The sequence below is a fragment of the Colletotrichum abscissum genome (assembly GCF_030869225.1).
Source record: "Colletotrichum abscissum strain IMI 504890 chromosome Unknown Scaffold_2.1, whole genome shotgun sequence".
Taxonomy (NCBI): domain Eukaryota; kingdom Fungi; phylum Ascomycota; class Sordariomycetes; order Glomerellales; family Glomerellaceae; genus Colletotrichum; species Colletotrichum abscissum.
Window position 1 is genome coordinate 100,292 of NW_026850098.1, and position 13,170 is coordinate 113,461.

Sequence of the window (13,170 nt, forward strand, 5' to 3'; positions counted from 1 at the left end):
TGAGTTACTGCTACATGGGCTCTGGCTTTCGTGGAAGATCTCACATAAAGTTAGAAGAGTGCCATCTATCATTAGGCATTCCAGTAACAAGCTTTGAGAGGCGATACGCCCTACGACATGTTCAGGCATCATCTTGACGTCAAGCGCTTGTGCACTTAGCCCAGCTTATCTAGCTGAGGCTGTATATGCAATTGAGAGAAACGGATGGCTCATAGGTACTCTGTAGGATGAGGACCAAACCAAATCAGTTAGTAAGCACACAATTGAGAAAAGAATGGTGCAGGTGGTCGGCATCTCGAATCGTTCAGTGACGAATCTTCTTTCTTTCCGAGTACTTAGCCTCTCGATGGCGGCGCTAAACATCGTGTACTGAGACATGGGCTTCCAGGGCTCCCACTTGCACAGCTTCGAGTCTTTCGGATCTAGGCCTTTTGTGCCACCCTGGAAACTTGCCTCAATTTGATTCAGAAACGTCTGTGTTACGGCTTGCGTGGAAATCTGGAGCCTGGTATCATCCAAGTCCAGCTTCAACTGCCCATGGAGCGCAGCAGTCTCTGATTTCTCCGGCCGTAAGCTTTGAATCAGCTCCGAGGAGGGAAGCTATTGGATATTTTATGGCTATCCCAGCTACATCTATCATTTTCGTTCATAGAGACGCATCTCAATGTGGAAGGTCTTGCGCTTTCCCAGCTCTGCTGGTAACCGAGGAGTCAATGCTCGACCTTGTGTAGCCGACGGGAACGTACAGCCGCATCGCAGTTTCGGTAGGCGGATTTGCTCTCGTGTGATATATCTCCGGCACTAATTCCCAATTCGGAGGAGTGTCCCGACCCGATGTCTAACAATACGCGAGAGTTCAACGCCCTAGGGCTCGATCAAGACGACTGATCGGTGATAAGACCAACATACTTGGGTATGGCATGTGAGAGAAGGCCGGACAGAGAAGCTTGATATCTTGTTCCAGCCACTCCGTCGCTGAAGAATGGACTTCCGGTGTCTCGGGACCCGTGAAGTACGCCAAAAAGCCTCCATATCAGCCATCAGTATCTTCCACTATAGCCTGCATGACTTGACAGACCTTGATCGCACTTTCTGCTGACCATCATGCAGTGTCACCATTTCAAACAGCCACAGGAGCGGCTGGGCCTTGCTATAAGTGGTTGATCTAACGTGTCGTACAGTAGTTTGCTCTTACAGTAGTCTACCCTTCTGCGTCGGAGCTGGCCGAACGTTGTCATTGGATATCGTGCCTAGTTTGATATTAAGACTTTGGCGAGACAAGATATTCGGGGTTACGCCTTACTGAATGAATGTGTTAGCTGTCACATGTCATTTTCCTTGCAAGAGCTCTCGCAGGTGACTTTGATGTCGGAACTGTTCGTGGCCACCGATTATAGCGCTACAAGCACACAGGAAGATTCCAATAAAGTCAAAGATCGTGATATCTGAGGTATGGTATAATCCTTTGGCGCACGCTCCTTCAATTAGACCACACAGCTGCCGCAGTATTCGGGCTGAAGACTGTGGCATAAGTTATGTGTGACCCCATATACCGCGCCAAACGCCGGTGATGTGTAGGAGTCGGCCGCCATTAACTTGACTCCTACTGGAATCTCGATTTCGAGCCCAAATCTAAGATTACACTACATCTTGCAGCTCTCGATGAGGCAGGGCCAAAGGGAATAGTCGGACACATCCTACAAGCCCTCTCCTGTGTACATCATTTTATCTCACTGTACCTACCCCTCTTTCCTCCCCCAACAAGCCGACGTGATTGCGAACAAGATGCATTGGGTCATCAATCTCTTACACTGGCATTGGTCAGGGGAACCGGACGGTTTCTCATGATTGGAAACAAGGGAAGCTTCGTGGAACTGAGTCTTGAGGCCCGGGAGCACACGAAAAAACTGTACATCCACTTTGGAACAAGGCAAGTCTGGGGTACATGGTGTTGTCCCATATCATCTTCGAGAAAGGTGCTCTACACACATTAAGGGGTTTCTAGAACGCCTTCGAATATCGCGATGATGGGTAAACATTATCGCTAGTCTCATCAGCCTTGGAGCCCGGAACCAGGAGCCCGGAAACGAGGATAGCAACTCGTGGGAGCCGGGGTGAATAGCGCCTTTGTGGCTGATTGCCATGCCCATCTCATGTGGCCTCCATATGGGCGACGAAAAGGCAATTTTCCCGAAGTTGTGCATTGTTACAAAAGTGTGCCTCTGTGTCTCATTCCTCTTGATATCATTGGAACTTCACATTGAAGAGAACCCTGGTTGCAAGACCGGTAAGCATGGGCAAGCCACGTGCTTCGCCATTCTCCGGAGGGACAGTCTGAATTGCGACCCATAGGTTTGACAATGGCGGCCAATTATTGAAGCCTGGAAGAGAAATCGTGCCATTCCCTTAGGGTTCGTGAGGCAAACATCAGAGAAATGAGGTGGCCAGGTCCCAACAGCGTGGTAGTGACGGGCCGGGGCTTTGAGATGGGCCAGATGCCCAATACTCGAGGTTCAGGGAGAAGTAGCTGTGAGCTGTGTCAAGGACATTACGAAAATTCCAATGGTATGGTGTATAAGAGGATTCATATCTGCACTCAGAAGTATCGAAACACTCGGCGACAACGGCATCAAACATCACAAGGGTGCCGTCCCAATCAATATCAAACCGATTCACTGAGTCACTTTGCTCCTGCTCAACAACCCACTGTTACCTTCTCTAGCAGATGCAGACTGCTTGTGATAATCAATTTTATCGAAATTCTGTTCATAAGTCGGCCCAGATCGACACTCAGCTCCATCATACACAATCAACCCAGTTCGCCTAGAGTCCGCAATTCCTCGAACCGTCTCTTGGCTCCCACTGCTTACACAAAACATCTGTTCGGAGCTCGCATCTTTGTGTCACGCGATATTTCGATCAACCACGGGATTTCCTGTCCTCGAGATCGGTCTCCGCATCTTGTCTAGGACCCCTTTTCCTTCCTGTTGTCGACATTTCGATACCTTACTACCTGCAACTACCTAAACGGGGAAGAACATACGGCAGCAGCCCTCGTGAAGACTACCAAAACTTTGGAACTTCTCAGCTCAGCTTAGGAACATCAACCATGTGCACTTGGTCCTACCTTCACCACCACCACGTTCAGCCGTGCCCTCGGCCGATTGACAATGTCTTCCATTGGGAATTTTGCATGGACGCTGGAGGAGATTCGGATGGCAATTTTCAGACTCCCTGCGATAAAGTCACTTCCAATGCGGTCCAGAATGTTGATTTTGATAATCCTTGTGCAACTGGAGGCTGTCTGATTTCTCCTGATTGCAGTGCCGGCGGCTGCCGTTTGCAAGAGTTGAACGGCTATTGGAACTGTTGTCAATGCAGCAGAGGAAGTAACACACTGCGCTGGTGTCGACACAAAATGAAGAAGAGTCCAGACACTTTCTGCTACCATCGAGTCTGCAGAAATTGTACGGCGGACACTAACACCTGAGTCCTGACGACCTTGGTAGGGCAAGACAAGGTGATGAGCACCTCACAGCCACTGAGCTTCATTGATAGACGACGACGTGGAGACAGGGAAGAATACACGAGGAGTTCGCAAGAGTGATTTGGAATCTTTCGACAGACCGACGATTTGCTATTCCAGAAGTGGCGCCATATCTCACTCGATGCTCGTTCACCAGCCGCCACACCCAAGTTCTCGGCTCTTCATGGGCCGTGGAAAGATGGGTATCAGAGTCTAGGCTTTTAAGCCCTAGTCCAGCAGCTGATGTCGGGTCGTACACGGATCGGGATGAAGACCAGTTATATTGGAGAGAACATCAGGCAGGGGGTGTTATCGTCGGCCGAGAGCGCCTCCTGGTGATCAACTTGCTTCCTGGCTATTCACCACGAGCCCAACTCCACGCACGAGGCTGAACGATGGAGGCGAGGAGGCTTGGGAGCCTTTGCATTACATGAAGTAATATAGACCAATCGAAATGCTATCTTTTCTACTGCGTGTTTCACCCAAATGGTTCGCACATTTGCCTGACTAAAGTGTCTGTCGCGATTTTGTTCTAACGGAAAGCAGATACGGATCAAGCCCCGGGATTCAACGCGTCCGAAGTCGGTCCCTGATACATATCAGAGACCTGGCTGCCACGTTTTCCTTTCAATAACCCTTCAAACTATTTGTTCTTGGATGCATCTTGCGAGTCATTTGCTCGCCTTTTGCAAACAGGCCGCCAAAGCCTCCGCTTGGGACCCAATGCAGTGGTAACTGATCGTCAGGGGAAGGGGAAGAAATCGTGGCCGCCTCAATATGCTTACCGACAGGTCGGAGTAGATCGCCGAACCTGCTTCTTCTGTAACCTTCTGTCCGGAGATTCTGAGTATATAGTTGAGGATTGAAACCCCAGAATAGTCGAGGTGTATTTCAGGACCTGAAAGTAACATCAGAACATTGAGCATCGCATCGTGCCTGTGACTCTCAAATCTTCATTTGACTATTCAACTCCAGCTTCTCTATCTTCGTAACTTTTGAACTGCAACATCCGCATATCGAAAAGTACATTTACATTCGAAAACCTCGAAGACGTCATGTGCCACACCATAGCTTTCAAGTTGCCCTGCGAGCATATCCAGACTCATATCGAATATTGCTCCAAGGCTTCGACATCCTCGAAAAAAGATCCATCCAAACGCAAAACCTGCAGAGATGTCACTCAACAAAACATTCCGTACCCTCCTCCCCCAGGCTATGACCAGAGAGCCTTGCCAAAGTGCCCTTTGGAAGACTGCCCATACGAAAGCCGCAACAGATGCTGGAACTGCTGCTGGTGTGGCAAGGGTTGGAACGATGGAGGCAGATGTAGCTGCATCATGATCATTGACGGAAACCAGTACCGCTGCGAGCATATCTGCTGCTCGACATGTACTGCCGCCATGGATGGTTGAATATTTCCAAGAATATGATGGAGCAATTAAGCGAGTGGCCTGTGGAATCAAATCGCTTCTTGGAGCTTAGGAGGTGACGTAAAAGAAGGAGAAAGACTCAGCTTGAGATCCTCAAGTGACTAGACGTCATGGCAATCTATCTTTTGGAGGAGCCCAAACCCAGGAAAGGATAGTATGAATCAGTGGTGGGTGCAGAAACACATAGAAAGGATAGGTTCCACTTGTTTTCTCTTCAATAATCTCGCAGTGGTCGAGTAAGCCAGCAAGTTCTCATAGTGACATCCATCGCCATGGTCGGTGGCAATGGGTGCTTGCAGGGGAATCTCAGACAACCGGATTGTCTCACACTGTATAATGTATCTAATATTCCTAAGTGATGAAATTGTCCGCAACCTTTTTCGGTGCCGCGTTCCTGCATGATATTTGCCCAGATTCCGTATCTGTGAGTAGTTGAACATGATCTCGAGATCGTGATCGGATGGGGTCCAACTTGGGTCACATTAAGCAGCTACCCAGCTCAGTCTCCAGATCCTGCACTCTTGCATTTCGATCCAGCCAACCAACCCCTCCTAACTCACGCCACTTTCCTCTCGACCACTCAGATTTTGGAGCAGCCGATTGGCGAGGCTAAGTATCATCGGGGCTAATATTAGCCCCGAATAAGGATCGTGATTATCGTGAAACCCTCCATTCTGACTATCACAAGATGGTCATGCGTCAAGCTTCCTAGCGAGATCTTACGAACCCAGGCACCGGGAGGGCGGGCTTCTCATCCGCTGCTCAAACCACTCGTGGAGGAATTCATCCCCATGGATGCGATGTAAGACGCGTAACACAGAGATTGATGACGGTGGAGATCGTCGTGTCGCAATAATGGGTGGACCGGTGTGACACAAAGCTGCGAGTTCCCGTCGGAGACTTCACCCAGATTTGATGAGGGCGTGTTGGGAGAGCCCTGGCCGCACAAGCAGGTTGTTTCATTGGCTGCCTGATCTATGTTTCCGCACCCTCAAGTATGGATGCAACACATAACATTCACGCCAAACAACCCATTCACCATGCAGCCCGAGACATTGGAATCCCAGAAACAGTCAATTGGGGCCATCTTTGACCCTGGGTTCCACGACCCTTACTGTCGGTGAGCGAGGGGTGATGACAGATGAGATGTGGAGTGAGGGTGGTGTTCGAGATGGTTGGTAAGAAGTGAACATGTGTCAGTAGCTGTGAGAAAAGAAACCAACGGAGGCGTTCATCGGCAGTTAGGACGGAATAGTGATCATGGAAGTGCGGTAACTTTGTACAAATTTTATGATGTGCAAGGAGAGGTCATCAAGAAGGCGGAAACGATGAAGTATATAAGATACAGGAAGCTGCTTGGTGAAAGCGAATTCCAGTCAACTTCACAGATTACCGCCATCAGTCGTTGACTATCTCACTACAGTGACTTCATACTTTTGTTTCGTCAAGTATAAACAAATCTGCACATTGCCATCTTTCACCATGTGTCACGGCCACCCTCGTCTCCACCCTTGCTCACACACTTCGATCAACTGGCACTACTGCCCTTCGGCCCTGATTGATCTCGAAACAGGTGTAGAGACTCCTTGCTCACACCTGAGTTATGCAACCGCCCAACCCAGCAATGCCGACTGTCCTTTGATCAACTGTCAGTTCAAGGCGATGGGTGGCACCTGGACCTGTTGTCAGTGTAACCAAGGTCCCAATACCCAGGGCTGGTGTACAATGCCAAAAGCCACACCAGGCCATGGTACCTCCGCCCCTGTCAATGAGTCTGAGACTTGTGATCATGGGTGCTGTGCCGAATGCGCACGTTACCGTGGGTCTATCAATCCTCGATGTACACCTGTTAACCATTGAGCTAAACAACCGGCCTAGTCCCAACACGAGCGACCACCCCAGATATGGCATTCAGTGAGCTCCGTCAGGGGGCTGCTAGCCGCAGGTTTGGCTACGGCTCTTCCAGTCGCTCTCACCGTCGAGGTTCTGCCTTATCCAAGATCAACGGGTTTCCTCCTGTGGATGAGAACGCAGACACTGTGTCGCCCTCCGCATCAGGCTCGTGTTCAAGAAGCAACAACTCTTACAAATCGTCTACATCCGGCAATACCTCTTATGGATCTGTGACTTCAGCAAGCCGAAGCGCGGCCTACAGGGTCGATTTGGAGTACAGTTCTAAACGGCACAAGTCATCCGCCGGAAAGTCAAGCAAGAAGAGCCAGAAGTCTATGAGAGCGCATTAATGTAGGGTGGGTCAGCTGAGTTGACGCTATCAGGGAGATTACCCTAGGAGACAACGAATTGTCAAATACTACGTTTGGCGATCTCTGTAGAGTACAGGTGCTCAGTGCCAGTCGGATTCTTTCGTCAACGCGTTTGTCAGTGGTCACAGTCTGAGCTTGCCAGCTGTGACCGGAGGAACCTATGAACCAGAGAAGTATCGGATCTATCATGTTTATGTAAGTCTAATCCGGTGCCCAGCGCCGAGATCATGGTGCGAAATGGTACTGTTTGTAAACCAGTTGCCCTCGACTCCGCATCTTGGCCTTCAGCGTATCTCTTCTGTGTCCGGGAAGAAGAAGCAGACCCTGAAGGGAGAGAGCCATGTGTAGTCTTATAGTTCCGAGAACCTCATGCAAATTATGGTTTCGGCTAGAATTATGTTCAGGTCCTTAAAACAACATCTGTTGTGGAAGCTAGCAATCAATGATGAACAAAACGAGAGTCGAGGGAGTTGAAGGATTACACACAATCCGCCCATGATTGACTTGCCCCGCCACATTAAGTGTGGCGTCTAGCCTCATTACCTAAGCGACCCGGAAGCGGGTGTGCGTTGATCCACCCCTCCGGGCACGTGCCTCCGTAGCCGGACCCGCAGTTCCCCCAAAAGCTCCCGTGAAGTGCCGCCGACGTGTCGTCTCATCTGTCCATCGCATCACACGTCAGGGTCACAATCTCAGAGAAGAAAATCACAAGAACTATATACTCGCCGTCAAAACTTTCTCAATGGCCTGTGGATCCGGCTGCTGCGGTCCTCCACAGGAACAGGCTTTCGCGAGGGACAACCCGCCTCTAGTCGCCTCGCCCCCAGATGGATTGGACCGCGACTATCCTGATGTTGTCGACACCTGCTGCGCGGTTGAGGAGAGCGATTTGAATGCCGTCATTGAAGCTAAGGTGGAAGAATGCAAGACGACCGATCATGGAAGAGACAAGGACTCTGGAAACACAATCCTCCAGAACTGCTGCGCTGCGTCCAACGACGGCAGCATTGACTCAGCACAAGTCGAAGAAGATTGTTGCGCTCCAAAGGTCAAGGTTGGCGACTTTGCGAACGCTTGCTATGGGTCTCATAATGAACAAGTTGCTGTAATCAGCGCTAAAAGCAATACCATCGCCGAGTCTCCTGACGAGTCCGCAAAGAAGGTTCCTGGCGTTGGATGCCAATCTGAACAAGACGACCCCGCCTTCAAGTCAATCGCGGCCTCGATCAACACTCCCGATTCCAAGCAGGACTCTTGTGCCCCAAAATCCAAGAAGTGCTCTTCAGGATGTTGTGGCTCGGCGAGGGGCAAAAGACCTACTGACTGCCCTGAGACCACATCAATCAAAGCAGTGGCGGGCGAAGTTATTGCCGTGACCGAATCTGATGGTGATGAACCTGTAAAGATCTGCTCAGACGATGGCAAAAAGGGTTGTTGCTCCTCTGGTTCTGCACCTGACGTTCGTGGAGAGAAGACACCCGGCTGTTGTGAGGGCAAGACGTCACCTTGCTGTGACTCTACTTGCATCGATCGCCTCGCTCTGCGCGAGTGCGCAAACGGAAAGGCTTCAAAGCTTCCGCAGACCTACCAAGGTAAATTCTCGTGCAAAGAGCTCACTTTTTCCAGCTGCTAATATGATCCACACAAGCCTCCACAGACAATAACTGCACTGGCGGCCAAGACGGCAAGGCGTGCCGAGGTCATTCTCGAAGCGTACGTCAGATTTATCAGTCAAAGCTTGATGCCTTGGGCTGTATCTGCCGTGCACTTCTTGCTCTCGGCCAGGAATCTTGCTGTGCTCCTCGTGAGCGCTCCTCCATCGAAAGGAAGCGATCTTCAAAGACATCCGCGTCTTTTCATCGCACATCGGTTGATTCCTGCAGCGCTTCCGGGGTGGACAAATCTGCTTCCCGTCCGGGACCAAGGAAATGCGGCGAAAAGCCAACTCGCAGTTCAAGGTCTGGCATCAAACCAGGTACATGTAACGATGGTTGCTGCTCGAAGCCCAAAACGCAGAGCATTGTTGGATCATGTGCCGACTCCTGTTGCGACGAGTCGCCGTCGAGACCTATTAACCAATCGTTACCGCCTGAGCCGAAGAGTGTGAACGAGGATCTTGAACAAGGCCTTGTTGGAAAAGAACACGTCGTGCTGAGCATTTCTGGCATGACCTGCACTGGGTGCGAAACAAAACTCAGACGAACTCTGGCCACGATGAACGCAGTCAAAAACCTGAAGACTAGCTTGGTGTTGGCTCGAGCCGAATTCGACTTGAACATTGGCGCCGGCTCGGTGGATGAAGTCATCAAACATCTCGAACGTACAACTGAGTTCAAATGCGAAAAGATCACCACGCAGGGTGCTGCCAGTGTTGACATCGTCTGCCCTGGCGATCCCCAAGATTTCATCAATCATCCATGGCCCAATGGTGTCACGGACATTCGGGTCATAGACAAGGCCATTGTTCATGTTGAATTTGACGCGAAGGTCGTCGGAGCCCGTGATCTGGTCGAAACAGGCTGGGGAACGCCTGTTACGCTGGCGCCACTTCGAGTGGATCCTTCGTTGGAGGCTGGAAGCAAGCACATTCGCAACATGGGATGCATAACTTTGCTTTCAACTATCCTGACGATTCCCGTTCTCATAATGGCCTGGGCACCTCTTCCAAAAAGAGAAATAGCATATGGCTCGGCATCGCTAGCCTTGGCGACGATTGTACAAGTCGTAATTGCTGGGCCATTCTATCCAAAAGCTTTGAAGAGCTTGATCTTTTCACGAGTTATTGAGATGGATCTATTGATTGTGCTAAGCACAAGTGCCGCTTACATCTTCTCCGTTGTGTCATTTGGGTTTCTTGTCTCTCAGAAGCCTCTTTCGACTGGGGAGTTTTTCGAAACGAGTACCCTTCTTGTAACGCTCATTATGGTTGGTAGGTATGTGAGCGCTCTAGCGCGACAAAGAGCCGTCGAGTCTATCTCGATACGATCTCTTCAGATCTCGACGGCTCTGATTGTTAATTCAGTTGGTGAGGATGAGGAGATTGACGCCCGTCTCCTCCAGTACGGAGACATCTTCAAGGTCGTCCCTGATTCCAGAATCCCTACCGATGGGACAGTTATCTCAGGTTTCTCGCAAGTTGATGAGTCAATGATGACTGGGGAGTCAGGACGCATCGAAAAGTCCACCGGATCCTCAGTCATTGCTGGCACTGTAAACGGCTTTGGCTCTCTTACCGTTCGTCTGAATAGACTTCCTGGCAATAACACCATCAGCAATATCGCCGGAATGGTCGACGAGGCTAAGCTTTCTAAGCCAAAGATCCAGGACATTGCCGATAGAGTCGCTTCATACTTCGTACCGGTAGTTATGGCCATCACCATCATCACTTTCTCGATTTGGATTGCTGTTGGCATTGCGGTCCGCAAGCAGGGTGGCTCTGAAGCAACTATCCAGGCGGTAACATACGCCATCACCGTCCTCATTGTATCTTGCCCATGCGCTATAGGCCTCGCAGTACCCATGGTCATTTTAATCGCGAGTGGTGCAGCTGCCGAAAAGGGTATCGTCTTCAAATCTGCGGACAGCATTGAGCTTGCCTATAAGACTTCGCACGTTGTCTTTGACAAAACCGGAACCCTTACAACTGGAAATCTCAGAGTTGCGCACGAGACATACTTTACAAAAGATCAAGAGGCCATCAGATCGGTGCTTCTCGGCCTCGTTGGCACCATCAAACACCCAGTCTCTGTTGCCATTTTCACTCATCTAAAAGCACACGTTGCTACACCTACAGCTGTTACGGATCTGAAGGCCCTAACGGGCAAGGGTGTTGAGGCGAAACTCGACGGAGCCACTCTTCGAGCTGGCAACTCGCGTTGGCTTGGTCTCTCTAACGACCCCAGGGTTCAATCAGTCCTATCCAAGAGCTACACAGCCTTCTGCTTTACTGTGGACAACTCCTTGGTTGCTGTCTTTGGCCTCGAAGACTCTATCCGCACAGATGCTCTTGAAACAATTTCCAATCTCCAGGCTTCCGGCATTTCTGTTCACATCCTCTCAGGGGATGATGATGGTGCCGTTCGAACAGTGGCTTCACGATTGGGCATCTCAGATCTAAACGTTCGTTCCCGATGCACCCCTGGCGACAAGCAAGAGTACATCCAGAACCTACTGTCGCAACCTTTGTCCGACGCCCGCCGATTCAGAGCGAAGAAGCCGAAAGAGCCAGTCATCATCTTCTGTGGCGATGGAACTAACGATGCAGTTGCACTGGCACAGGCCACCATTGGCGTGCACATGAACGAGGGGACCGACGTCGCAAAGTCCGCCGCGGACGTCGTTCTCATGCGTCCGAGCCTTGCGGGGATTCTCACCATCATTGCCATTAGCAAGAAAGCTATCCACAGGATTGCCTTCAACTTTGGCTGGAGCTTCGTATACAACGTGTTTGCTATTCTCCTCGGCGCTGGCGCGTTTGTCAACGCCAGGATTCCGCCCGAATTTGCGGGCTTGGGTGAACTAGTCAGCGTCCTTCCAGTCATCGCCGCCGCGGTCCTTTTGCGATGGACCGCAATCTAGCCCTCTATCGTTACATGCCAGACCCAGGTGGGGGATCCGCTCCGGAGAGGGCGTGTGATGCTCACAGGCGGGCGCCTGAGGATGTGCGTCGGGGCATATTCAACATTTGCCACAAGAATAGTCGCTCTTTGCTTTTGGATGCTTGGAACTTGTTTTTCATTGGTTTGTGGTTTCTTGGTATCGCAAAGTGTTGCCACTACTGGTACGAGAATTGAGTCAATTGCTCTCTTTCGCATTCGTCTGCAAGAACGCGTGTATCGTGCCCTTCTTCGCTAAGCTCTGTCCAAGGAGTTGTAGAGGCACGGCTCCGTGTGCCCCATCGCAGTCTCTGAATCTCAGCTCTCAGATCTTACCTTCAACTGACATGGTCTGAATGTAAGCTACTTACACAAAAAGTGTGGACCAGGGGGTACCACATCCGTTCTCGTTACTTCATAGATCGTTGGCATTTCAATTTACCAGGGCTGTTAGGGTGCAACGTTGACAGTCTCTCATTCTTTCTGCCTCACCTATCGCGATCAACGATGGGCAGCAAGACACTTCTCCACCCTTGATGTGAGATTCGGCAGAAACAGCTGCATGTAGGGTATACCCAGGTGATTGAAATGCTTGAAAGAGATAAGGTACCACAGGTCATCTTTGTGAACATGAATCTTCCACCGCCAAGTTTGAGGTATCTGCCTCTCGACGCCTTCGTGCCCGAGGCTGTCCATGCTTTGGGGATACACCTAATTCAAGAGTACTCGGGCGAATCAAGGGATCAAGGCGGTCAACTTGACAAGATGTTTGTACTTCTGACGGCAGAGTAAGTACTTGAGTCAGAGATTCTGAACCCAATCAGTACTATATCGTCACTATGCTTCAGCCAACAGTATCCTCCCAGTGACGTCTGATCTAGACGCTAGATTGGTTTAGAAGCCGTGCATTTGGGGTTGGGTGAGAGAGTCAGGGGGGATACCAAAGGCTAGGGGCTCTAGAACCACCATGCTGCAGACAGATCGAGGCGTGCTGCATTTTGTCTGCCGTATCAACCAGTCGGTCTACTGGCATCGAATGGGTGTCGCGACATCATTCAATGTGCCATCTCACCGGTGTGGGGGCACTCCATGCAAACTGCAAAAAGAAACGAGGACATGGGGGCGGGGCCGCGGGGATGTTGCAGCATCATGGGACGGGGTGACGGACTAGTCGTCGGCAGACCCCTGGATACCGTCAGCTGGATATTTACATGTTCATTGCATATTCATCTCTTTACTTCGAATGGACGATCTTACCCTCTCTTCACGATGCGAGAGGTTTGGTTTTCAACCCTACACCTTTGTGTGGATCGAGCGTGCGTATTCCACGTGTGAAGGCGGTAGTTCAGTCAAGC

At 50.6% G+C, this 13,170-nt stretch overlaps 4 protein-coding genes across 4 annotated transcripts; all 4 read left to right on the plus strand.

Moving 5' to 3' along the window:
* Positions 1 to 3,109: 3,109 nt before the first annotated feature.
* Positions 3,110 to 3,490, plus strand: CABS01_00727 (uncharacterized protein; the record flags this gene model as incomplete). The annotated part of the gene is made up of 1 exon (XM_060534108.1): positions 3,110 to 3,490. The coding sequence occupies one exon, from the start codon at positions 3,110 to 3,112 to the stop codon at positions 3,488 to 3,490; it is 381 nt and encodes a 126-aa protein (XP_060401186.1).
* A 1,091-nt stretch (positions 3,491 to 4,581) lies between these two features.
* On the plus strand, positions 4,582 to 4,938 carry CABS01_00728 (uncharacterized protein; the record flags this gene model as incomplete). Its single annotated transcript, XM_060534109.1, has 1 exon — positions 4,582 to 4,938. The coding sequence occupies one exon, from the start codon at positions 4,582 to 4,584 to the stop codon at positions 4,936 to 4,938; it is 357 nt and encodes a 118-aa protein (XP_060401187.1).
* Positions 4,939 to 6,860: 1,922 nt separating this feature from the next.
* Positions 6,861 to 7,199, plus strand: CABS01_00729 (uncharacterized protein; the record flags this gene model as incomplete). Its single annotated transcript, XM_060534110.1, has 1 exon — positions 6,861 to 7,199. The coding sequence occupies one exon, from the start codon at positions 6,861 to 6,863 to the stop codon at positions 7,197 to 7,199; it is 339 nt and encodes a 112-aa protein (XP_060401188.1).
* A 763-nt stretch (positions 7,200 to 7,962) lies between these two features.
* Positions 7,963 to 11,798, plus strand: CABS01_00730 (copper-translocating P-type ATPase; the record flags this gene model as incomplete). The annotated part of the gene is made up of 2 exons (XM_060534111.1): positions 7,963 to 8,812; positions 8,869 to 11,798. 2 exons carry the CDS (start codon positions 7,963 to 7,965, stop codon positions 11,796 to 11,798), a joined length of 3,780 nt encoding a protein of 1,259 aa, XP_060401189.1.
* Positions 11,799 to 13,170: the final 1,372 nt, after the last annotated feature.